Source organism: Salmo salar, chromosome ssa05, assembly GCF_905237065.1.
Source record: "Salmo salar chromosome ssa05, Ssal_v3.1, whole genome shotgun sequence".
NCBI classification, from domain to species: domain Eukaryota; kingdom Metazoa; phylum Chordata; class Actinopteri; order Salmoniformes; family Salmonidae; genus Salmo; species Salmo salar.
This window is the reverse complement of record NC_059446.1, coordinates 30033610-30061333: the sequence shown is the minus strand read 5'-3', so window position 1 is coordinate 30061333 and position 27724 is coordinate 30033610. Positions and strand designations below refer to the sequence as shown.

Below are 27724 nucleotides of genomic sequence, written 5' to 3'. Positions count from 1 at the left end.
AACTTTTCAATTTAAAATAGCGTATCTGTATGTAGGGAAATTAGTTTTATCTGAATCATTGTACCACTATTCAGAAGTCTCTGCAACTGATAACCATGGAAACTCAATTGTGATAAACATGTTAGGAGGGTAAAGGACCAAATTGGTTCTTGTGATTCGTTTCTGTAGTGTTTTGCAATCAAAACGGAGAGTAAATGGGTAGGATAACAGAATAAACAAATCAATAGGCAGGATAACAGATAACAGGATAATATGGTACTACACAGAACTTTGGTGGAACTGAGCCCTTAGTTTAAATACTACATAACACCACAGAATAAACAAATAATGATTTTTGTCATTCTATATGTTTTGTTTACCGCTTCATTGCAAAACCTTGGCACCATTGTGAACCATTTTCCTTTTTGTCGCTTATTTGGACCACTTAGTTCTGGTCGTATTCATTAGGGCACACCATAACAAAACGTTTTGAAACTGAAAATGAAAAGGAGCGTTTCTTATTAAACATGTTCCGTTTGCCCATTCCTGTTTCGGTCTGTTTTCTTCAGTTTGGTGCCAAATGAATGGGACCGGTGTTTGTGTTCGTTCCAAGCAGCTTAGCTTGGCAATAGTGAAGCAACAAAGCCCCAGTAACCCTGACTCCTTAAGATTTGGTCTATATTCCCATTGTGTCTCTACCTTAGCTACCGTGTTCTACTCTTTTTCATCCTGACTGCTATTTCACTGTCTGGCCTCCGTTTGGTACAGCTACATATAGAAACTAAGAAAATATTAAAAGAAGGGAATGATAGGAGAACTTGAGATGTATGTATGTATCTATGTATGTATCTAGTTCTCCTATCATTCCCTTCTTTTAATGTTTTCTTAGTTTCTTTTCAAGGGCAGAATTGTCCATATGTTTCTTTCCTGGAGCTCATCCCCATGCATTTTTGTCCCCTCGTGACAACACATTGACACATTTTAGGGTGAAAATACACTTTGGGGATGAAATTTCACTTCCTTATGTTATAAAATACATTTACCAAGACAAATATGATTATTCATGTTCTGAATCGTTCAGTTGGGTCTTTCTCTAACATATCATTAACATTATATCTAGAAAGTCGGATTTCGCAACTTAATGCATCCAATAATAAGCACCGAGCTCAGTTGGCAGGTTTCCCGTAACAACTTTTGAGGATTTCATATTTTGTGGTTGTCATCTTCAAAGTTGTTTCTGTGGATTGCTTAAAGTAACATTTGCATGACACAAGATTAATTAAATATAAAAGGCTTTGAAAATGAAAAAGGCTTGGTAAAGGCATAGATATGCTTGTTTTTGTGAGAAATATTTGAAAAAATAACAGGAATTTCAAGTTAATATGAAAAGCGTATACAAAAATGTCATGTCTCAAAATCGATATCCATCTTACCTCTATATTGTTTTATGTCCTGCGGATTTCAGAGAAAGATGACAACTTTATTGGGAAAGTGAGCCTGTCAGGTAGAATTTTTACCACTTTTTCTCTCTGGCATCCATTGATTTAGTCACCCTAAATTGGGCCACCCTACAAGGGTAAAAGCTCCAATAACTTTTAAACATATTATGATATAGACATGGGGTTTGGACCATTGGTTTTCTTGGAGGAGTATCTACACAAGTAACATTATTATTTTACCCATTGGTCAAAATATGTGTTTTTGATTGGACTCTCGCTCTCCCTCTTCCTTCGACAGTTTTGTCTTATGAATTATTGAAAATCTACTCTTTATTCAAGTCACTTCTTCATTTATCGCGGGCTTGTTTTTGAAAAAATACACACCCTTTAAAATGACAATATCCAGCACAAGCCATTCTGTAAAGCAACATTATGGTTCCGCTGCTAATGATTAAACATTTATGATGTTTGAAATGCAATGCATAATTCAAAAGCTCATTAATGGAATAGCAAAATATACATTACGGACAACTATTAAGTATTCAGTAGGCGAGTGTTCCATATCATGGCAAGGAGCATTAACGTAAGATGTGTACGATGATCTTGATGCAAAGCCATGACTTAAAATCCTAGGGAGACTAACTGTATTCTTATTTATTAAAATTTGTGCTTTGCATTTATAGAATAAGGATTTGTGCATGGTTGTTGGAAGCTGGGATATATGAATGATAACTCAACATAGTAGGGAAATCCCAAACATTGTCCAGTGGACTAAACGAGCTGCATATAAAAGATATAAAGCGCATAATACATTATCTGTTATTGCCATCAAATTCCTAGTGGCTAAAGAATGATGAATTGACCGTTTGCATTGCCCATGTGGTCTCATAAGATGTAATATGCTGGACATCACACCTAAGGCCTATACTGTATTTTGTTCCCCAGCTCATATGATTTTGAACACACCAAAACGCATACCGTTTGCCCTGGAGCCCTTAACAAGCCAGGTATCCTTTTGAGGGCAGGATTTGGAGAAGGACGGATTAGATTCCTGGGATATGATGATCTAAGACAGGATAGTGTGGCATGTAAACATCTTATCCTGTTTACTGTTGCTTTTGCACTCTGCACAGGCTGTTTCACATTTCATGGGTGTTGTGTGATGTTTTCATTTGATTGTCAAATAAATCACTTCAAAAAGAAGGCTACCTGCGCAGTTCGATCCACCATAATAATTTAGCCTACTATAATTCCCCTACTATTATTTACTACTGGCAACTTTCACCCCAAATTTAGACAAGTTTCTGCTTACAATTTCTGACATTTGTTTGTCAACTATAGTTTGATACATGCAGCTTCTCTTCTGTCATAACTTGTTGCCCAGAAGACTAAATAAAGTAGTGCTCACCAGAATAATATCTTACATCGATAGACTGAATGCATTAGTAATCGAGTTAACACTGGTAAAGTGGTCTGTTTTGTTTAGGGGCCGTGGGGGAAAATGCAACAGTGGAAAGATTGGTCCTGTGCAAAATGTCATCAGTTTGACCAGTTTTAAAGAAATGAAAAGCTGAGAAAACAATGAAACACATTTCTGATAAGACTTCAAGTCATCTTGGGTGCATATTTTATGTGGTTGAAAAACTGCCTTTTTGCATAAGTGTTAAAGATAACACCTTACACAAACATTCACATTTTCTCGAGAGATGCTGAAAGAAAGAAATCATATGTTCCTGAGACAAAATTAACATTTGTTGAATAATTTCACTGCAAGAAATGCATAATTCTGCAGGAGTTAAGACTAGATTACGCTACATGTGAGAGATTATAGGCCTGCAGCAGGTGTCCATATTTCAATTACTATTCAATTTAACCCATACACTTAAATTAGGAATATTCTGTTTATTCATGGATACAGGGATACCAATGAGTGGGATATCAAAGGTGCATGTAAACAGCTTATCCCAGATAAGACCTTAAGAGGGATATGAGCTACTATCCGGAACAATGTGCACATGTAAACATGGTCAGTGGGGTCTGAGAGGCGTGGTAGGTAGACAGTACACTAAGACCAGGGACCTCACCTTGTAGAGGCTGCTCCACTCTGGAATAAAACACCATGAAAAAAACCAAACATCCAGTGTGGATAAATGGCAGGTCCAAGTGCACGCAGGAGGCGCAGTGAGTCAGTAATGGATGTTATGGGATGCACAGCCTGGAGTGGAAGGGAGAGAGATGGTGCCATCCACATTGGTTTACCACAGGATATCTTCAAAGCCTCTCGCTAGGCGCTGCTTTAGTTTGTTGTTTATCTGCTTCATAGAATTTTTAGGGATAGTACGGCGTCATTAGTAGGAATAGTACGGCGTCATTAGTAGGGATAGTACGGCGTCATTAGTAGGGATAGTACGGCGTCATTAGTAGGGATAGTACGGCGTCATTAGTAGGGATAGTACGGCGTCATTAGTAGGGATAGTACGGCATCATTAGAAGTGCCACTTTATTTAAAAATTAAGGAGCAGGTATTCCATATTCACAGTGCAGAAATATTACGTTTGCTATGTTTATTTGGAGATTAATTTATGGTGGCATTGTCTGTACCTGTGACATTCATCTGTGTGATTGTTGTCGATTGTAGCCATAATGTTATTTCTTCCCACAGGAATACACAATAGACGTGTTCTTCCGGCAAAGCTGGAAAGATGAGAGGTTAAAATTCGACGGGCCCATGAACATACTGCGGCTGAACAACTTGATGGCCAGTAAAATATGGACGCCAGACACGTTCTTCCACAACGGGAAGAAGTCAGTGGCTCACAACATGACCATGCCCAATAAACTACTGAGGATTCAAGACGATGGCACCCTGCTTTACACCATGAGGCAAATACATGGGGTCACTGGGTTGCCAGGGCAAATACATTTTAATGAAATGTTATTAACGTAGCAGGTTTAGCTTGTGTTCTTTCCAGTAAAAGCCTTGTCTTGTGGGAGTCGGAATGGCTCATGTCTCCTGTTTCTGTAGCGTGAGGCAGCTTGATGTACAAGTACACCCCCAGGACAGGATGCTAGTCTATCTCAGGGCCTTACAATTAATGTGGAACAGGAAAATACAGGAATACCAGTCTCCCCAATGTCACCTCAACCCAAACACATTTCATTACATCTCAGTTTTATAGCTAATTTATTTTATTTTTACCTTAATTTAACTAGGCAAGTCAGTTAAGTCATTCTTATTTCCAATGACGGCCTAGTGGGTTAACTAGTTGGTGAACTGCCTTGTTTATGGGCAGAACGACAGATTTTTACCTTGTCAGCTCGGGGCTTTGATCTTGCAACCTTTCGGTTACTAGTCCAACACTCTAACCACTAGGCTACCTGCCGCCCCACATTCTACATATTTTTCACGAGGCTGAGAGAAAATGTTGCTGTTTTAAAGCTAATTTCCTGAAATTCTACACATATTGCCATGGGGCAGGGAGAAAAATGTTCAGTTTTATAGCTCATCTATAGGTACACATTTTGCAATGAGGCTGAGAGAGGGTTGAATCTGTGCTAGTGGTTTTATTGCAGGATTTTACTCACTCAGTGCCAAAAGGGCCATTATTTTGACAAGCGAGTGCTTTCAGAATACAGAAGAAAAATATTGCCCAATAGAGGCCATTTGAATTGAATCACTTAGGAAAAGGCATTGTCAGGTCCTTTTAGGTGGTTAGAGCGTTGGACTAGTAACTGAAAGGTTGCAAGATCGAATCCCCGGCCTGACAAGGTAAAAACAAAATCTGTCGTTCTGCCCCTGAACAAGGCAGTTAACCCACTGTTCCTAGGCCGTCATTGAAAATTAAGAATTTGTTCTTAACTGACTTGCCTAGTTAAATAAAGGTAAACATAATAATAATAATAATAATAATAAAAAAATTGGCAGGAATGGAAATAGACACAGAGCATCTTCACTGCACATAGTGCAATATATTTCAGAAATTGCCCACTATAATCTGGGGATGCTCAGTGTGTGCCCTACAAGCATTTTTATCCATTTGGTTTCCATCAACTCTGGTCCTGCTTAATTATTGATTTAACGTTAGTTACATTTAGGTTGAAAGAGGCACTCATGTTTGTTTGGTACAAATGCATTGCTTGTTCATTCTAACACTACCAAACACACTAAACATATGCAGTTGAAGTGGGAAGTTTACATACACTTATTTACAGACAGATTATTTCACTTATAATTCACTGTATCACAATTCCAGTGGGTCAGAAGTTTACATACACTAAGTTGACTGTGGATGTATTTCAAGGCCTACCTTCAAACTCAGTGCCTCTGCTTGACATCATGGGAAAATCAAAATAAATCAGCCAAGACCTCATAAAAAAAATTGTACACCTCCACAAGTCTGATTCATCCTTGGGAGCAATTTCCAAATGCCTGAAGGTACCACGTTGATCTGTACAAACAATTGTACACAAGTATAAACACCATGGGACCACCCAGCCGTCACACCGCTCGGGATGGAGACGCGTTCTGTCTCCTAGAGATGAATGTACTTTGGTGCGAAAAGTGCAAATCAATCCCAGAACAACAGCAAAGGACCTTGTGAAGATGCTGGAGGAAACAGGTACACAAGTATCTATATCCACTGTAAAACGAGTCCTATGTTGACATAACCTGAAATGCCGCAAAGCATGGAAGAAGCCACTGCTCCAAAACCGCCATAAAAAAGCCAGACTACGGTTTGCAACTGCACATGGGGACAAAGAGTGTACTTTTTGGAGAAATGTCCTCTCGTCTGATGAAACAAAAATAGAACTGTTTGGCCATAATGACCATCGTTATGTTTGGAGGAAAAAGGGGGAGGCTTTGCAAACCGAAGAACACCATCCCAACCGTGAAGCACGGGGGTGGCAGCATCATGTTGTGGGGGTGCTTTGCTGCAGGAGGGACTGGTACACTTCACAAAATAGATGGCATCATGAGGGAGGAAAATTACATGGATATATTGAAGCAACATCTCAAGACAACAGTCAGGAAGTTAAAGCTTGGTCACATATGGGTCTTCCAAATGGACAATGACCCCAAGCATACTTCCAAAGTTGTGGCAAAATGGCTTAAGGACAACAAAGTCAAGGTATTGGAGTGGCCATCACAAAGCCCTGACCTCAATCCTATAGAAAATTTGTGGGCAGAATTGGAAAAGGGTGTGCGCGCAAGGAGGCCTACAAACCTGACTCAGTTACACCAGTTCTGTCAGGAGGAATGGGTCAAAATTCACCCAACTTATTGTGGGAAGCTTGTGGAAGACTACCCGAAACGCTTGACCCACGTTAAACAATTTAAAGGCCATGCTACCAAATACTAATTGAGTGTGTGTAAACTTCTGACCCACTGGGAATGTGATGTAAGAAATAAAAGCTGAAATAAATAATTCTCTCTACTATTTTTCTGACATTTCACATTCTTAAAATAAAGTGGTGATCCTAACTGACCTAATTAGGTCCTAACTGACCTAATTATTACTTGGATTAAATGTCAGGAATTGTGAAAAACTGAGTTGAAATGTATTTGGCTAAGGTGTATGTAAACTTCCGACTTCAACTGTATGTGTGTTTTGGGACACTACAGTGACGCATTGGGCTTTGTGTTGTATCTAGGTTGACGGTTCACGCAGAGTGTCCGATGCATCTGGAGGACTTCCCCATGGACTTCCACTCATGTCCCCTGAAGTTTGGCAGCTGTGAGTAATGCACGCCAAATACATAGACGCACGGGGTCGCTGGGTTGCCAGGGCATTACTCTCGTGAAAAGAACATGCAATTTGAAACACGTGCAGGAATCAAAATGTGTCTAGTTTAAGTCGTACAATAGGTCATGTGTCGTATGTGTGTAGGTCACATTGATTTAGTTGGGGGGCCACCAGTTTTGAGTGAATCACCACTGTGACCTTTGTGTTAAGTGTCGTTCAGCGCTGCTCCTCGCTCTGCTCCATGTCAACAACACTGTCACATTGTCTTTTCCAAGAGGCAGAATTTGATCTTCTTGCTTCATTTGATTTGAGCCTAAACCCGCATACAGTCCCACTCTCGAGTCCCACACCATAACTAAACAAACCAAACAGGGGATACACGACCAAACAGGACACAGGATAAGTATAGACTCTGTTTTTGCTGCTACAAACACTGAGCTTTAAATTTCAACTCTGCCAGTTACAGCAATAACCATTCCATAACCACCAAGGGTGTAGAATTGCCCCCTCCACCCCCCACACACTTTTCACTTAAAACACACGCTGTCAGCAGCAGCACATATTTAGAAAGGCTTTGGTCGAGAGAAATGGCCCCCATGTGATCTACCAGCTCTGAGCTTCTGGGAAAAAGATAAGAAGGTAGTGTTGATGGGTTTGGCTGCTGAGTTGAGCTCTCTGTTTTCATCCTAGTGTCGATGCAGCGCTCTCCTATCCTTTGGCTGCTACTACCCTTGGATGTTAGTTAGTGGCACACTGTGGGACAACAAAATATTTTTTTTCAATTTCTGTTGGCATATTGCTCCATACCACAAAACCTAATTATAAAGACTTTCTTGAAGGAGCTCTAGAAGTTATGCTAATAGGTCGCCAGGTCGCAATTGTAAATGAGAACTTGTTCTCAACTTGCCTACCTGGTTAAATAAAGGTGAAATAAATAAATAAATAATAGAAAAAGTAGAATCTGAAAATATTGTCATACACAATGTGGATATGTTCGTTCAGTTGCATGATGAATTATTGTTCAGATGATAAACAAAACAAACTAATGGGGCCAAATGCTTCATCCCCTAAAATCAAATAAAACGCTACCTGAGTCAGTATGTCATTGCATGTTGTGAAATACACTGCAAGCCGTCCCCTGGCTATAGAACCTTCAGCCTATTAAAAGAAACTCAACCATTGCCAATGTCAATTAATAATACAAGCCTTACTTTAAATGTTTCTAGGAGTTAATACTGTATGTTAAGTGTTTTCATGGCGCAGCAAGACGGGCAGCGGGAGAAAATCATTCTCTAATGGCGTTGATGACTCACTGTGTCAATGTTTACTCTTTGAAATGTCTTAGCCTCTTCATATTTGTCTCTCTGCATAAAACCCCCATTGCTAGGAAGATATTTCTCTCTGTATAAAAAAAACCCACAGTTAGGAAGATATCTGTCTCTCTGTATAAAACACCCATGGTACGAAGATGTGATGGCTTTGTTTTATGTATGTGTGTGTGTGTGTATGTATGTATGTATGTATGTATGTGTGTGTGTGTATAATATAATATGGTGTGATTTGGATCTTATATAATTTATACGGTGTTGATTTCTCAAGGCAGTAGTCATTTTCTTTCAGTTGCCTAACAAAATGTAATGATCTTGCTTACAATGGGCAACATAGTCATGGAGTTGATTTTTTTTGGCGGGGAAATTATACAACCCTTACAGTTACATGACATTAGACACTATTCTCTTGAATCATCAGAAATTAGAATGAATCACTGCCCAAGAGAGAATGAATCACTGCCCAAGAGAATGAATCACTGCCCTATTTTCATATTCCTATTTTTCACATACCACACTGATGGTGTTAACCTCACTCCCTTTGTGATCTCAGATGCCTATACAATGTCAGAGGTGACTTACGTCTGGACCAGTAAGGCTGCCGACTCTGTGGTGGTGGAAGGAGAGAGCTCCCGTTTGAACCAGTACGACCTGCTCGGCCAAACAGTGGGCCAAGAAACCATCAAGTCCAGCACAGGTAAGCTCAGGATATTACTTTGCTTGGTTATTCATCCAATTAGACAACTAGATCATGAGCACAAGCTCTCTCTGCAAGCCTGGATCCCACCGCTGCCGCCAAATGAAGAAAGTGAGAAACAAAAATCCATAATTTATCCAAGATCACTTTGTAGATGGCCAAAGTTTAGCGGAGCAGATGTGGATGTTTTTACTACAGATCATTTAAGATTCCTGATGCCCACATCAGTGAGAGGCACTGCTTGCTACTACTGGCTGCATCGGTTTGTTCAGTGGTTCTCAACACGTTTTGGCTACTGAATCCACCAATCACATTTCACTCTTTTATCTTTCACTCTGCTTGTGCAGCCAAGGGCTAAGTCTGTGTTCTTATGAAATCTTCCCATGGTCCCACTGTGGATAGGCCAAGTCTCCTCCTCAAGAGTACTAACAACTCAGGTTGCAAAACACTGTTAGTTGACTCAGCCTGTGGATAACAGAGGCTGAAAGAATGTTTAGTCCATGTCTTCTCAGCAGGAGATACTACATGTCTGAGTTTATTCATAGGAGCTGCTACTAGAATTTCTCCAAAATACATTTTAGTCTGACTAGGGAACCAACAGCACAAAACAACAACCGATGATTCTGCTTTGACTGTTGGAAAACAAGACTTTCCACTTTGGACCCATTGGACTACAAAAGCTTCGGAGACACAGGCGCGCCGCCTCCTACGGGAGGCAAGAACTCCTGTTCTCCTCAGTCGGTTAGAGAGGAGAGGAGAGGAGAGGGGAGGGGAGGGAGCGAGTGAGCACTTTGTGCCTAATTGCAACATTAATGGGAAACAAAAGCACAGCTGTAGGAGCTGCCATTCACTCAGACACACAGGGGAGCTCCGTTCTGAAAGGCAAGCCGCCTCCTTATTCCTGAGCTGGGCTGCTGCTGGTGGTCTTATTTTGGAGCCGTTGTAAGACACAAAAGGAGCCTTGTCTCACAAAAGTGCACCAGAGCGTTAAATTAGGAACTGTGGTGTTCTGGGCCTTGGAAACACAGGAAGGAAGAAGCCTGCGTATAGGAACAGATGGGGAAAGCATTCAACAAAGGAGATGGAGGGGAGTCATTAGCGAAAAGAAAGGGAACCGACAGTGACACACACACTCCATCGAGATGACAGACAGGCTTGTTTTAGCTGGAGTATGGCTAACGGGTTGTTTGTCATCATTGAACATTATGACATTTTAAAATGCAATTACACATCTAATTTAAGAGGAGTTACAACTTATTTATAGTACTGAGGGGAAAGCAGAAGGTTCGTGGAATTACAGTATATTCCTTTTTTAATACATTACATAATTGAGCTTCACCATCGGAACAAAAGCAAACTGTACGAGCTCCTGTGAAGATACAGAACAGCAGTTCATTATAGGTCAGAAAAGCCACAGGACACAGCTGTGTTGCATGGCATGGATCAGCCAGGCGGATCAATACGGTGGCTCATGTAGTGGTCTTCAATGATTAGTATCTGCCCCCTCTGCATGTATCCACATGCGTCTCTGGGGAGCACTCTCATCAGACAAGTCACGACATGTTTGAAATGCTCTTGATGATCTCTTCTCCTCCTTTCCCCACTTCCTTCCTTCCTTCTTCTCCTTCACTTAGACAAACACAGACTCCCACTCTCCATTATTACGCAGATGTCTACATTCCAACGATGTAGAGAATACTACTGTTGGCTGTTTTAACATCCAATTGCAATCCCGACTCTGTTTTCCTTTAGGAAAAGCCAATCTCAACTAAATGCTCCAGTCATAATCCCAGCTAGCACATAACATTCTGAGAACCATATGTTTCTTAGAGCTTGGTGAGAGCGTGCTTGTCCTATGGTTATTTTGCATACAATCTTCCCACACTTTCTGGGAATGATGCAGGATAGTTGCTTTGGAACATTCTCAGCACATTTAAGAAACTTGACCAAAAAAATGTGTTGCATTACTTTAAAAAGATAAAGAGAGCTGCACACTCTTGGAGCTCAGATGCAGAAACATTGGTTATTAGGTTATTCAATTATTGCATCTGAGCTCCTAAAGTGTGCGGCTCTCCTTTAATTTTTCAAGTGTTCTACTCCGCTAGCCAGCACCTCACCTAAATAGGTGTTCCTTTCTTTCATCTACAGTTTCATTCCTTTAAACAGAACGTTTCCTAAAACTTCAAACATGATTACATTTAATTTCAATTTTGGTAATGTTCTAGGAACGTTTGACATTGGGAATGTTCTCAAATTGTTCAGAGAATGTTAAGAAACAATGTTCTTCTGTGGTTATTTCAGTACATCAGTTTCTTCATGGTTCTATTTAAAGTCATGTTCTTAAATTGTTCTGTGGGAATTTCAGTACTTAAGCATAACGCTTCCTAGAGGTTTCCACATGGTTCTATTTAAAGTCATGTTATCAAATTATTTAAGAACTTTAGCAATGTTCGTCTACGGGAATTTTAGTACTTCAGCATAATGTTTCCTAAAGGTTTCCTTGTGGTTCTATTTAAAGTCATGTTCTCAAATTGTTCCGAGAACATTAAGAAAACTTGCCATGAAAATGACAAGAAAACTTTAATATTCAGTTGTAAGACTGTTTTTAAATACATAAATTCAGTTTTCAGAATGTTAAGACAACTTTCTATAAAAACCACAACACTTTAACATTCAGAGAATGTTTTAAGTGTTATTTAAAAACATATACATTCCATTCTCGGCATCAACAAAACTTTCTATCCTCAATCTTGTTAAATGTGTTCAGGTGTGTTGGCCGCGCCCACTAATGGGCCACACCTGATCTTAATGAGTGCTTGTTTCCTTTGAAATTACTCAAATGAACAGCTTTGTTATCATCAAAAAAACATGGCATGCTAGCGCCACTTTGGTGGGGCAGTGGACTAATTCCATGGATAGAGAACATAAGATTATTGTTTTGAATCTCACTGATGCCGTGTCACAATAAAAAATTATTAATGCCTATGGAAATTAATTTCCATGTGTCCTATCTGTGCTTTGATTTTTTTAAAGTCAACCCCAAATAAGCTACTCTAGCAGTGTTATGAAGTCTTATTGAAACATTCAGTGAAAGTTAATTAAGGAAGTTATTCAAATTCTCAGAACATTTAAAACAAATGTTGTTTAACTGATCAGAAAACGTATGGCTTCGTTCCCAGAACCAATGGCAAACCAAAAATGTACCTTCTGACAGCTTCCAAGGAACCAAATGTTCTAGCTGAGATGCTACTAGTCTGAAAGTGAGTAAAATATTTAATTCCTGGGCCACTAGGAACATTTCCCAAGTGAAATACGGAGGAACCCCCTTCGCTGAAAATCCATTTGTTGTACTTTCCCACTACAGATTTGCTGACTGTCTGACTTTAAATGAATCATTCATCAGCACTGTGTCAGTGTGTCATCAACCGTGGGGGTAAACTAGGTCATTTAGCATGGGTGACTGTACTTGAGTGCGAGGGACATCTTGGGTGACTGAGGCTTGAGTGCAAGGGACATCTTGCAATAGGACCACGAGCATAACAGCAAAATACTTTTAGCAAATCACTTCATTTTGTTATATTTTTACATTGACTCACATAGAGAGAACAGAGGGGTGTTCTCCAACGCAAATGTGTGGACAGAAAATGACAAAATAGCATTAGAAGTAAGGTTGGAATAATACTGTGAAATTGTGAAAATTATGATAATGTCCCTTTAGTGTAAGAGCTGTTTGAAACCACAGTCTGAAATGTCAGCCTCTTTAGGTTAATAGACCAATAAGAGAGTTCCAAACCTCTGCCAATTACAGCAGGTTTTCAGTTTTTCCCTCCCCACTCATAACACTCTCAGACGGTCCTAGGGAAATGCTTTGCTAAGCTGTTTTTGTTTATTTAGGACCATATTGATTGAAAAAAATCACAGTAAGGTACTTATTTGTTACCCAGCAATGATTTGAGATATATATATAAGGCTGAATTGGACCTTTAATGAAAATATTGTGGGTTTGTTTTCTAACCAATCAAGTGTATTCAAGCCTTTTTGACATTTCATCTTTATCTATTTGTCTTTATCCCCCTCACCTGGGTCAATGGCAGCAGTCCTACATAGGCACTCTAGCCCATGCTTCCCTCTGTCCTTTATCAGAGGTCACAGGTTGGCATTTATTGGGGTGACTCATGTACTGTAGGCAGCTTGGCATATTAGTCACTAGCTGGCACAGCCACAAAGTCATACATTTGATTTTAAACCTAACCACACTTCTAACATTAATCCTAACCAAAACCTTAAATTAAAGACCAAAAAGCATATTTTTGTTTTCATTATTTTTTTAATGATATATAGCCAATTTTGACTTTGCAGCTGGCCCATTTAGGGGAAATCATACAGCTCTACCTCCAGGACAAGATTCATCCCATTAAACGTCAACTTGCTCAGAGGACAAAAGTTTGGCCTAGATTCCATCAGATGCATTGGACATTAGCATCTCAAGTGTGGGTGTGCTGGCGTCATCAGTGCCGACAGGAGGCTGAAGCTATCTAGAACCAGGCTCTCCATCTTCATTTGCACCCACAGAGGAGTATGTCAAGCTGCCCTGTCTCCTGCCTCCTTCTGGAATGAGCGTGCATTGCTCATTTGCTAGAAAGGCATCCTTCCCCTGGTCTACTCCATTCCCAATCAAATGTGGCTGATTTAACAAGCTATAGGGGAGGGCATCTCCCATCTTCCACAATAGAACAGTGAAGAGTCCCTCACCACCACCATCTCTATTTACAGTGAGGGAGATATAAGTCAGTGATTTTTGCAATTCGTTACAGTAATTGGCAGCAGAGAACTGGAAGGAAAGGCAGCCAAATGGGGGTGTTGGTTTTAGTAGTATATGGGGCTTTGGTGACGAAATGGATGGCACTGTGATAGACTGCATCCAATTTGCTGAGTAGAGTGTTGGAGGCTAATTTGTAAATGACATCGCCGAAGTCAAGGATCGGTAGGATAGTCAGTTTTACGAGGGTAAGTTTGGCAGCATGAGTGAAGGAGGCTTTGTTGCGAAATAGGAAGCCGATTCTAGATGTAACTTTGGATTGGAGATTCTTAATGTGAGTCTAGAAGGAGAGTTTACAGTCTAACCAGACACCTAGGTATTTGTAGTTGTCCACATATTCTGTCCACATATTCACATAAGTCAGAACCGTCCAGAGTAGTGATGCTAGTCGGGCGGGCGGGTGCGGGCAGCGATTGGTTGAAGAGTATGTATTTCGTTTTACTAGCATTTAAGAGCAGTTGGAGGCCTCGTAAGGAGTGTTGTATGGTGTTGAATCTCGTTTGGAGGTTTGTTAACCTGTATGGGAACGTGGGACGCTTGCGTCCCACCCTAGTCAACAGCCAGTGGAATCGCGTCGCGCGAAATACAAAACCTCATAAATGCTATAACTTCAATTTCTCAAACATATGACTATTTTACACCATTTTATAGATACACCTCTCCTGAATCGAACCACGTTGTCCGATTTCAAAAAGGCTTTACAGCAAAAGCAAAACATTAGATTATGTTAGGAGAGTACCTTGACAAAAAAAATCACACTGCCATTTTCAAAGCAACTAGCATGCATCACAAATACCCAAAACACAGCTAAATGCAGCACTAACCTTTGACAATCTTCATCAGATGACACTCCTAGGACATCATGTTACACAATACATGCATTTTTTTTGTTCGATAAAGTTCATATTTATATATAAAAACAGCATTTTACATCGGCGTGTGACGTTCAGAAAATATTTTCCCTCAAATGCTTCCGGTGGATCAGCGCTACAATTTACAAAATTACTATTCGAAAACATTGTTAAAATGTAATATTGTCATTCAAAGAATTATAGATTAACATCTCGTGAATGCAACCGCATTGCCAGATTTAAAAATAACTTTACTGGGAAATCACACTTTGCAATAAACGACGTGGTATGCTCAGAAAAATAGGCTAGGCGATACATGTTAGCGCCATCTTGGAACCATCTAAAATCAAATATACTATTGTAAATATTCCCTTACCTTTGATTATCTTCATCAGAAGGCACTTGCAGGAATCCCAGGTCCACAACAAATGTAGTTTTGTTTGAAAAAGTTAATAATTTATGTCCCAATAGTTCCTTCTTGTTAGCGCGTTCCGAAGGCTACTCATAATGTACTGAAGCGCGCGGGACATGTTCGTTCAAACATGTCAAACGTTGTATAACATAAATCTTTAGGGCCTTTTTCAACCAGAGCTTCAATAATATTCAAGGCGGACGATTGCATTTTCTTACTAAACGTTTCAGAACAAAAGGTTTCCCAATGGCACCCGCGTCATAGTAGTAATAGCCCTCCCCCTGTGACCAACTTCCCAAGCCTCTCTTTGGGTCAGTTTCTACCATAGAAGACTCAAACCACTTTGTAAAGACTGTTGACATCTAGTGGAAGCCTTAGGAAGTGCTAAATGATTAATAAGTCCCTGTGTGTTTCAATGGCAAAGGTTTGAAGTGATTCCACACATCAGATTTCCATTTCCTGTTAGGATTTGTCTCAGGGTTTTGACTGCCATATGAGTTCTGTTATACTCAGACACCATTCAAACAGTTTTAGAAACTTTAGTGTTTTCTATCCAAATCTACTAATTACATGCATATTCTAGTTACTGGGCAGGAGTAGTAACCAGATTAAATCGGGTACGTTTTTTTTATCCGGCCGTGCAAATACTGCCCCCTATCTCCAACAGGTTAACACAGTGTCCAAAGAATGGCCAGAAGTATACAGAATGGTGTCATCTGCGTAGAGGTGGATCAAAGAATCACACGCAGCAAGAGCGACATCAGTGATATACAGAGAAAAAAGTCGGCCTGAGAATTGAACCCTGTGGCACCGCCATAGAAACTGCCAGAGGTCCGGACAACAGGCCCTCCGATTTGACACACTAAACTCGATCTGAGAAGTAGTTAGTGAACCAGGCGAGGCAGTCATTAGAGAAACCAAGGCTGTTGCGTCTGCCGATAAGAATACGGTGATTGACAGAGTCAAAAGCCTTGGCCAGGTCGATGAAGACGGCTGCACAGTACTGTTTTATATCGATGGCAGTTATGATATCGTTTAGGACCTTGAGCGTGGCTGAGGTGCACTGTTGGTTATCTTCAGCCAGGGGTGAAGGGTAAGATCCATGTTTCTGGCCCTCCCAACCCTGGCTGAGGCAGGAGGGTTCAAATCAAATTCTATTTGTCACATTCGCCGAATACCACAGTTGTAGACCTTACTGTGAAATGCTTACAAGCCCTTAACCAACAATGCAGTTAAGAAAAATATTTACTAACTAAACTAAAGTAAAAAATAAGAGCAACAATAAAATAACAGTAGCGAGGCTATATACAGGGGGTACCGGTACCGAATCAATGTGCGGGGGTACAGGTTAGTCGAGGTACTTTAGGTAATATGTACACTACCGTTCAAAAGTTTGGGGTCACTTCGAAATGTCCTTGTTTTTTAAAGAAAATAAAAGATTTTGTCCATTTAAAATAACATAAGATGTATCAGATATACAGTGTAGACATTGTTAATGTTGTAAATGACTATTGTAGCTGGAAATGTCAGATTTTTATGGAATATCTGTGTAAGTGTACAGAGGCCCATTATCAGCAACCATTACTCCTGTGTTCCAATGGCACGTTGTGTTTGCTAATCCAAGTTTATCATTTTAAAAGGCTAATTGATCATTAGAAAACCCTTTTGCAATTATGTTAGCACAACTGAAAACTGTTGTTCTGAATAAAGAAGCAATAAAACTGGCCTTCTTTAGACTAGTTGAGTATCTGGAGCATCAGCATTTGTGGGTTCGATTACAGGCTCAAAATGGCCAGAAACAAAGCCCTTTCTTCTGAAACTCCTCAGTCTATTCTTGTTCTGAGAAATAAAGGCTATTCCATGTGAGAAATTGCCAAGAAATGGAAGATCTCGTACAACGCTGTGTACTACTCCCTTCACAGAACAGCGCAAACTATCTCTAACCAGAATATAAAGAGGAGTGGGAGGCCCCGGTGCACAACTGAGCAAGAGGACAAGTACATTAGTGTCTAGTTTGAGAAACAGACGCCTCACAAGTCCTCAACTGGCATCTTCATTAAATAGTACCTGCAAAACACCAGTCTCAACATCAACAGTGAAGAGGCAACTCTGGGATGCTGGCTTTCTAGGCAGAGTTATGAAGAAAAAGCCATATCTCTGTCCAGTCTGTTCTTTTGTCCATATTACTTTTCTTTTTATTGGCCAGTCTGAAATATGGCTTTTTCTTTGCAACTCTGCCTAGAAGGCCAGCATTCCGGAGTCGCCTCGTCACTGTTGACGTTGAGACTGGTGTTTTGCAGGTACTATTTAATGAAGCTGCCAGTTGAGGACTTGTGAGGCGTCTGTTTCTCAAACTAGACACTCTAATGTCCTTGTCCTCTTGCTCAGTTGTGCACCGGGGCCTCCTTTACACATCTAGATGGCCGGGCGGGGTGGGTGTGGAGCCAGACACAGCAGGGATTTAACCTCTATGGGCTTGCGTCCCACCTACTCAACAGCCAGTGTAATCCCGTGGCGCGTTATTCAAATTCCTCAAAAATGCAAAAACTTCAATTTTTCAAACATATGACTATTTTACACCATTTTAAAGATAAGACTCTCGTTAATCTAACCACACTGTCCGATTTCAAAAAGGCTTTACAACGAAAGCAAAACATTAGATTATGTCAGCAGAGTACCCAGCCAGAAATATTCAGACACCCATTTTTCAAGCTAGCATATAATGTCACATAAACCCAAACCACAGCTATATGTAGCACTAACCTTTGATGATCTTCATCAGATGACAACCCTAGGACATTATGTTATACAATACATGCATGTTTTGTTCAATCAAGTTCATATTTATATAAAAAAACAGCTTTTTTACATTAGCATGTGACTAGCATGTGACTAGCATTCCCACCGAACACTGCCGGTGAATTTACTAAATTACTCACGATAAACGTTCACAAAAAGCATAACAATTATTTTAAGAATTATAGATACAGAACTCCTCTATGCACTCGATATGTCCGATTTTAAAATAGCTTTTCGGTGAAAGCACATTTTGCAATATTCTCAGTAGATAGCCCGGCATCACAGGGCTAGCTATTTAGACACCCAGCAAGTTTAGCACTCATCAAAGTCAGATTTACTATAAGAAAAATGTTATTACCTTTGCTGTCTTCGTCAGAATGCACTCCCTGGACTTCTACTTCAATAACAAATGTTGGTTTGGTTCAAAATAATCCATAGTTATATCCAAACAGCGGCGTTTTGTTCGTGCGTTCAAGACACTATCCGAAAGCGTAAATAAGGGTGACGAGCATGGCGCAATTCGTGACAAAAAAATTCTAAATATTCCATTACCGTACTTCGAAGCATGTCAACTGCTGTTTAAAATCAATTTTTATGCAATTTTTCTCATAAAAAAGCGATAATATTCCGACCGGGAATCTGCGTTTAGGTAAACAGACGAAAGAAAATAAAGCATTCGGTCGACTCGGGCACGCGCCTAAGCCCATAGTACTCTGATCGGCCACTTGCCAAAAGCGATAATGTGTTTCAGCCAGAGCCTGCCTCGATATCGTTCAGCTTTTTCCCGGGCTCTGAGAGCCTATGGGAGCCGTAGGAAGTGTCACGTTATTGCAAAGATCCTCAGTCTTCAATAAAAAGAGCCAAGATGAAACACAATTTGTCATACAGGCCACTTCCTGCATGGAATCTTCTCAGGTTTTGGCCTGCCATATGAGTTCTGTTATACTCAGACACCATTCAAACAGTTTTAGAAACTTTAGGGTGTTTTCTATCCAAAGCCAATAATTATATGCATATTCTAGTTACTGGGCAGGAGTAGTAACCAGATTAAATCGGGTACGTTTTTTATCCGGCCGTGTCAATACTGCCCCCTAGCCCTAACAGGTTAAACTGTAGAACACTGTTCCTACATTTGAATATAAAAATTGATTTTATCAATCAAAACTATGCTACAGTTTATCTCTGGGACCCTCAGGATGACAAATCAGAGCAAGATTATTGAATGTAAGTATATTATTTACCTTCAGAGGTGAATGTATCAAACCAGTTGCCATGATAAAAGTTTTGTTGTTGTTGCACTCTCCACAAACAATAGCATGGTATTGTTTCACTATAATATCTACTGTAAATTGGACAGTGCAGTTAGATTAACAATAATTTAAGCTTTCTGCACATATAAGACATGTCTATGTCCTAGGAATCTTTTCATATTACTTACAATTTCATGTTAATCACATTAGTGCACGTTAGCTCAACTGTCCCAGTGGAGGGACACCGATCCCGTAGAGGTTTTTAATTTGGCATTGTTAAGCCACAGATAAAGAGCCAATAACAAGTATTTACCCCATTGCACAATTTCCACAAATTGTTGACATGGAGCCTGGATATTGAGACCCAGTTAATTGGGATTTGTTTTACCGATCTACACAAAATGCTCCACAATCTTTTGGTGTTTGAGCCACTTGATTGAGCCACTTGATTGCAATGGCGGTAGAGGACCTTATGTCTGTTATGTCGGTGTCTGTGGAGTGATTATCATCTTCATCCTGTAATTACAGTCTTCCCGCTCGCAGGGAAGCATGCGTAAGCTTCTCTGGAGTAAATCCCACCACGTCTCGCAGATTCTCTCCCCCCATCGACGACAGAGAGACATCAGGGCAGGCATGCAAATTAACCTCCCCATCCACGACAGAGAGACATCAGGGCAGGCATGCAAATTAACCTCCCCCATTTCCCACGTCCCCATGAGGACATTGGCTATTTTAAGCTTAAGGGTTAGATTTAAGGTTAGGGTTACAATTAGGGTTAGAATTAGGGTTAGGGTAAGGAGTTGGTGGTTAGGGCTACAGGATAAGTTTATGTTAAGGTTTAGGGAAAATAGGATTTTGAATGGAAATGTATGTTAGGTCCTCACGAGTATAGAAGACCATAACGTGTGTGTAAAGACAGGAGAGCGAGAGAGCATTAAGACTCCCTGTAAATGGGGTGAAAGCAGGCAATACTGTAAGTGCTCTCAAATAACAGGGAATAATAAATATTTTGGGATTAGGTGGGGAAAATTCCCTCCCTCCAGTCTGCTGAAAAGGAGTTTCCTTCTGCCAAGTTGCAGTATCAAGGTCGTCATTGCAGAATCAAAGCAAATGTGATCTATTTCTCTGTTCTGTTGACACGGGTAAACATCTTTCTCATCTCATCTTGGGTTCTCTTTGAGATATTCTCCCATTACAAGTCATGCATGCTGCTGCGGCATTGGCATAATTGAATATCCTCGTTAGAGGTTTAGTTTTGCATTGCGGTTATACAATGTACAAAGCTTTATTCAATAGGCTTATTGTTTGAACTCTGAAAAGTCCATAGTTTTTTGAACATTGCATATCCAACCCAAAGCATCCACATCCATATTATTATGAATTCACATATGAACTGGTGAAAAAATGAATAGAATCGGATGTAAATAAATAACGCTATCCTTCAAAGAGTGGCACTGTAGTTGAGGCCATATAAATGAATAAAGCACTCTCTCTCTACAGGCGAATACACTGTCATGACGGCACATTTCCATTTGAAGCGGAAGATTGGCTACTTTGTGATCCAGACCTATCTACCATGCATTATGACCGTCATCCTCTCCCAGGTGTCCTTCTGGCTGAACAGAGAGTCCGTGCCAGCTAGGACTGTGTTTGGTGAGTATGGGGCTCCTTATCCGACAGTGATGTTATCCTAGACCAGGTATTCCAAACTGGGGTACGCGTACCCTCAGGGGTATGCGCAATGCCGTCAGGGTACGGCAAATAAAAAAGTGATATATATTTTTATTTTATACATGCATACATGCATACATACATACATACATACATACATACATACATACATACATACATACATACATACATACATACAGTTGATGTCGGAAGTTTACATACACTTAGGTTGGAGTCAATAAAACTCGTTTTTCAACTACTCCACAAATTTCTTGTTAACAAACTAAAGTTTTGGAAAGTCTGTTAGGACATCCTACTTTGTGCATGACACAAGTCATTTTTCCAACAATTGTTTACAGACAGATTATTTCACTTATAATTCACTGTATCACAATTCCAGTGGGTCAGAAGTTTACATACACTAAGTTGACTGTGCCTTTGAACAGCTTGGAAAATTCCATAAAAAATAAATAATTCTCTCTACTATTATTTTGACATTTCACATTCTTAAAATAAAGTGGTGATTCTAACTGACCTAAGACAGGGAATTTTTACTAGGATTAAATATCACGAATTGTGAAATACTGAGTTGAAATTTATTTGGCTAAGGAGTATGTACACTTCCAACTTCAACTGTATATATCTTTTTAAAACAGTCCATTTATGTTTTCCAACGGGGCTATACATTTGGGTGAGGTTTTTTTCTCATCTGAGTAGCCTCGTTTCACTGCCAAAAATCAAATGAAACCATCTAGTGTTCAGCGAAATAACAACACAATGTCAAATACAGGCATCCTAGTCAAATAATTAACATCCAACCACATTAACAAGGTGACATAGTGGAGTGGTAACGTGCATGCAAGCAATTGCTCCCGAAACCACTTGGGTACACTGCAGCATCCACCAAGAGGCTCTTGCTGCCAAGGGAATGCCTGACAGCTTGAAAGACGTTTTGGACACTACAGTGAAAATGGATAACTTTGTTAAAGCAAGGTCCCTGAACTCTCATGTATTTTTTGCACTATGCAATGATATGGGCAGCGACCATGTAATGCTTTTACAACATACAGAAGTGCGCTGGTTATCAAGGGGCAAAGTATTGACAAGTTATTTTAAATTGAGAGACAAGCTTAAAGTTTTCTTTACTGACCATCATTTTCACTTGTCTGACCGCTTGCATGATGATGAGTTTCTCACATGACTGGCCTATCTGGCTGATGTTTATTCTCCCCTGAATGATCTGAATCTAGGATTACAGGGACTCTCCGCAAATATATTCAATGTGCGGGACAAAATTGAGGACATGATTAAGAAGTTGGAGCTCTTCTCTGTCTGCATTAACAAGGACAACACACAGGTCTTTCCATCATTGTATGATTTGTTTGTGTGCAAATGAACTCCAGCTTACGGACAGTGTCAAATGTGGTATAGCGAAGCACCTGACTGACTTGGGTGCGCAATTACAGGTACTTTCATGCCCTGCCTCCAGTCCACTTACCCGATATCTGAACAAGAGAGCCTCATCGAAATTGCAACAAGTGGTTCTGTGAAAATTTAATCAGAAGCCACTGCCAGATTTCTGGATTGGGCTGCGCTCAGAGTATCCTGCCTTGGCAAATTGCGCTGTTAAGACACTGATGCCCTTTGCAACCACGTACCTATGTGAGAGTGGATTCTGGGCCCTCACTAGCATGAAAACTAAATACAGGCACAGACTGTGTGTGGAAAAGGATTTAAGACTGGGACTCCAATACAACCCAACATTGCAGAGTTATGTGCATCCTTTCAAGCACACCCTTCTCATTAACCTGTGGTGAGTTATTCACAATTTTCGATGAACAAATAAGGTTTTATATGTAAAATGGTTAAATAAAGAGAGAAATTATAGATTATTATTATTATTTGTGCCCTGGTCCTATAAGAGCTCTTTGTCACTACCCACGAGCCGGGTTGTGACAAACTCACACTCATTCTTATGTTTAATAAATGTATCATATAGTGTGTGTGTGTGGCAGGCTTACAATGATGGAAAAAAACAACATTTGAGAGTGCGCTGACCCTGGTGCTAGAGGAGGCACGCAGCTGGAGGGTGAATGTTTGAAGGTTTGGGAACCACTGTCCTAGACGAACCCCTCTGCGTGTCTAACTGCGGTTCAGTGTTTCTCTGTGGTGCCAGGAGCCTTGGGGATGTGCCCTGTGTGTGCGTTAGCCTGTCTTCCAACCCCCTCTGCAGCCCCAATAGCTGTTTGTGTTGCTGTGCAATGAATGAGCAACACTTTAAATGCAATCCTGTGCGACAGCCTGAAAAGCCAAGTGAATTTTCATTCTTCCTGTAGCAAGGTAATTTAATCGAGTGCTAGTGGCCAAGAGGAAGGCTAGCTTAAAACCTCTTGGGGCTAGGTGGGACGCTAGCGTGCCACCTGTGGTGCACTCCATCAACAGCAGGTGCATTTCAAGAGCGGCAAATTTGAATCCAAATAAATGTCAAAATTCAAATTTTTCAAAAATACAACTATGTTACACCATTTGAAAGATAAACATCTCCTTAATCTAACCACGTTTTACGATTTCAAAAAGGTTTTACGGCGAAAGCATAAATTTAGAGTATGTTAGGACAGTACATTTACAAGAGTTGTGTGTAATGTTTTGTCAAGTCAAAGACAGGGTCACCAAAACCATAAAACCAGCTAAAATGATACACTAACCTTTTACAATCTCCATCAGATGACACTCCTAGGACATTATGTTAGACAATGCATGCATTTTTAGTTCTATCAAGTTCATATTTATATACAAAAACAGCGTTTTACTATGGCATTGATGTTGAGGAAATCGTTTCCCTCCAATAACCGGCAGTCAAGTCAGCGTCACAAATTAAATAATTAAAATTAGAAAACATTGGTAAAATATTATATTGTCATTTAAAGAATTATAGATTTACATCTTTTGAACGCAATCAACTTGCCAGATTTAAAAATAACCTTACTGGGAAATCACACTTTGCAATAATCTGAGCACTGTGCCCAGAAAAATACGCGTTGCGATACAGACTAGACGTCATGTTGGGGAGATCTAAAATCGAAAATACTATGTAAATAATCCATTACCTTTGATTCTCTTCATCAGATGTCACTTCCAGGTATCACAGGTCCATAACGAATGTAGTTTTGTTCAAAAAAGCTCATCATTTATGTCCAAAAATCTCCGTCTCGTTAGCACATGATGTAAGCCAGCCGGACTTCTCGTCATGAACGAGGGGAAAAAATATATTTCCGTTCGTTCAAACATGTCAAACGTTGTATAGCATAAATCATTAGGGCCTTTTTTAACCAGAACATGAATAATATTCAAGGTGGACGAATGCATAGCCTTTTATAACGTATTGGAACGAGGGTACCCAACATGAAGTAGCGCGCCAGGTGTCTAATGGGACATCACCGTTCCATGGCTCTTGTTCGGTCAGATCTCCCTCCAGAAGACTCAAAACACTTTGTAAAGGCTGGTGACATCTAGTGGAAGCAATAGGAAGTGCCAAAATATTCCTAAACCCCTGTGTTTTTCAATGGGAGAGGTTTAAAGTCAATACAACACATCAGGTATCCACTTCCTGTCAGAAAATGTCTCAGGGTTTTGCCTGCCAAATGAGTTCTGTTATACTCACAGACACCATTCAAACAGTTTTGGAAACTTTAGAGTGTTTTCTATCCATATATAATAAGTATATGCATATTCTAGTTACTGGGTAGGATTAGTAACCAGATTAAATCGGGTACATTTTTTTTATCCAGACGTGCAAATGCTGCCCCCTAGACCCAACAGGTTAATGGTGTGACCAGTGTCAACAGGACTTGGCCTGTTTACAAAAGGCAGGGGGTTGATTGTAGTCCCTGGGGGAATATAAACTACAAAAATATGCTTTATACACATGGAGACATTTATAAATTGATTTTATTTGATTTACTAAATCAACTAAAGTAAAAAAAGTAACAATAACGAGGCTATATACAGGGAGTACCGGTACCGAGTAAACGTGCGGGGGTACAGGTTAGTCGAGGTAATATGTACATGTAGATAGGGGTAAAGTGACTATGCGTAGATAATAAACAGAAAGTAACAGCACTGTAAAAACAAAGGGGGTGGGGTGTCAATGCAAATAGTCCAGCTGGCCATTTGATTAATTGTTTAGCAGTCTTATTGATTGAGGTAGAAGCTGTTAAGGAGCCTTATGGACCTAGACGTGGCGCTCTGTTACCGCTTACCGTGCGGTAACAGAGAGAGCAGTCTACGACTTGGGTGACTGGAGTCTTTGACAATTTTTTGGGCCTTCCTCTGACACAGCCTAGTATAGAGGTCCTGGATGGCAGGAAGCTTGGTCGCAGTGATGTACTGGGCCGTACGCATTAATGTTTGTAGCGCCTTACCCTTAGTCAGATGCCGAGCAGTTGCCATACCAGGTGATGATACAACCAGTCAGGATGCTCTCGAGGTGCAGCTGTTGAGGATCTGGGGACCCATGCCAACTCCTTTCAGTCTCCTGAGCGGGAATAGGTGTTGTTGTGCCCTCTTCACGACTGTCTTGGTGTTTGGACCATGATAGTTTGTTGGGATGTGGACACCAAAGAACTTTAACTTCTCTAGGGCCAGTGGGACGATTTCGTCCCACCTACGTAACAGCCAGTGAAATCCCGTGGCGCGTTATTCAAATACCTTAGAAATGCTATTACTTCAATTTCTCAAACATATGACTATTTTACACCATTTTAAAGACAAGACTCTCGTTAATCTAACCACACTGTCCGATTTCAAAAACCCAGCCAGAAATAATCAGACACCCATTTTTCAAGCTAGCATATAATGTCACAAAAACCCAGAAGACAGCTAAATGCAGCACTAACCTTTGATGATCTTCATCAGATGACAACCCTAGGACATTATGTTATACAATACATGCATGTTTTGTTCAATCAAGTTCATATTTATATCAAAAACCAGCTTTTTACATTAGCATGTGACGTTCAGAACTAGCATACCCCCCCGCAAACTTCCGGTGAATTTACAAAAAATTTACTAAATTACTCACGATAAACTTTCACAAAAAGCATAACAATTATTTTAAGAATTATAGATACAGAACTCCTCTATGCACTCTATGTCCGATTTTAAAATAGCTTTTCGGTGAAAGCACATTTTGCAATATTCTAAGTAGATAGCCCGGCATCACAGGGCTAGCTATTTAGACACCCAGCAAGTTTAGCCTTCACCAAACTCCGATTTACTATTAGAAAAGTTTGATTACCTTTGGTGTTCTTCGTCAGAATGCACTCCCAGGACTTCTACTTCAATAACAAATGTTGGTTTGGTCCCAAATAATCCATAGTTATATCCAAACAGCGGCGTTTTGTTCGTGCGTTCAAGACACTATCCGAAAGGGTAAAGAAGGGTGACGAGCACGGCGCATTTCGTGACAAAAGAATTCTAAATATTCCATTACCGTACTTCGAAGCATGTCAACCGCTGTTTAAAATCAATTTTTATGCCATTTTTCTCGTAAAAAAGCGATAATATTCCGACCGGGAATCTGCGTTTAGGTAAAAAGACGAAAGAAAATAAAGCACGGGGTCGACTCGTGCACGCGCCTAAGCCCATTGTCCTCTGATCGGCCATTTGCCAAACGCGCAAATGTGTTTCAGCCTGGGGCTGCCTCGATATCATTCAGCTTTTTCCCGTGCTCTGAGAGCCTATGGGAGCCGTAGGAAGTGTCACGTTACAGCAAAGATCCTCAGTCTTCAATAAACAGAGACAAGAAGAACAAGATCTTGTCAGAGAGGGCACTTCCTGTAAAGAATCTTCTCAGGTTTTTGCCTGCCATATGAGTTCTGTTATACTCACAGACACCATTCAAACAGTTTTAGAAACTTTAGGGTGTTTTCTATCCAAAGCCAATAATTACATGCATATTCTAGTTACTGGGCAGGAGTAGTAACCAGATTAAATCAGGTACGTTTTTTATCCGGCCGTGTCAATACTGCCCCCTACCCCCAACAGGTTAAGCTCTCAACCCGCTCCATTAAAGCCCAGTCGATGTGGATGGAGGCGTGTTCGGTCCTCCTTTTCCTGTAATCCATGATCAGCTCCTTTGTCTTTCTCACGCTGAGGGAGAGGTTGTTGTCCTGACACCAAACTGCCAGATCTCTGACCTCCTCCCTATAGGCTGTCTCATCGTTGTCGGTGAGCAGGCCTACCACCATTGTGTCATCAGCAAACTTAATGATGGTGTTGGAGTCGTGCTTGGCCACGCAGTCGTGGGTGAACAGGGAGTACAGTAGGGGACTAAGCATGTCACCCCTGAGGGGCCCAGTGTGGCAGATGTGTTGTTGCCTACCCTTACCACCTGGGGGCGGCCCGTCAGGATGTCCAGAATCCAGTTGCCGAGGGAGTTGTTAGTCCCAGGGTCCTTAGCTTAGTGATGCGCTTCGTGGGCACTATCTGTTGGTGCAGTATGCGAATTGGATTGGGTCTTTGGTTTTCTGGATAATGGTGTAGATGTCATATCACTGCAGAGGTGAATACCATTCACATGATAAACACAGTATATCACATAAAGGAGAAGTACATCACAAAATAGTATGCACCGAAAAACAGCATTCCTGATGTGTTCATGGTAGAAATGGCCCATAGCTGTGTAACCAGATTTAAGGGATCAGGCCACTTCTAGATATGATTGGGTTTTCTCTG

General features: G+C 40.5%; 1 protein-coding gene across 4 annotated transcripts in view; it reads left to right on the top strand.

Moving 5' to 3' along the window:
* The window catches only part of LOC106604576 (gamma-aminobutyric acid receptor subunit alpha-2), a 58058-nt gene that overhangs the window by 13547 nt on the left and 16787 nt on the right, over window positions 1-27724 (top strand). For all 4 annotated transcript variants that reach the window (XM_014199350.2, XM_014199351.2, XM_014199347.2 and 1 more), the window contains 4 exons: window positions 4081-4301; window positions 7071-7153; window positions 9044-9187; window positions 20819-20971. In XM_014199350.2, the coding sequence (XP_014054825.1) occupies window positions 4081-4301; window positions 7071-7153; window positions 9044-9187; window positions 20819-20971 (601 nt within the window). The remainder of the gene's footprint in view (window positions 1-4080; window positions 4302-7070; window positions 7154-9043; window positions 9188-20818; window positions 20972-27724) is intronic.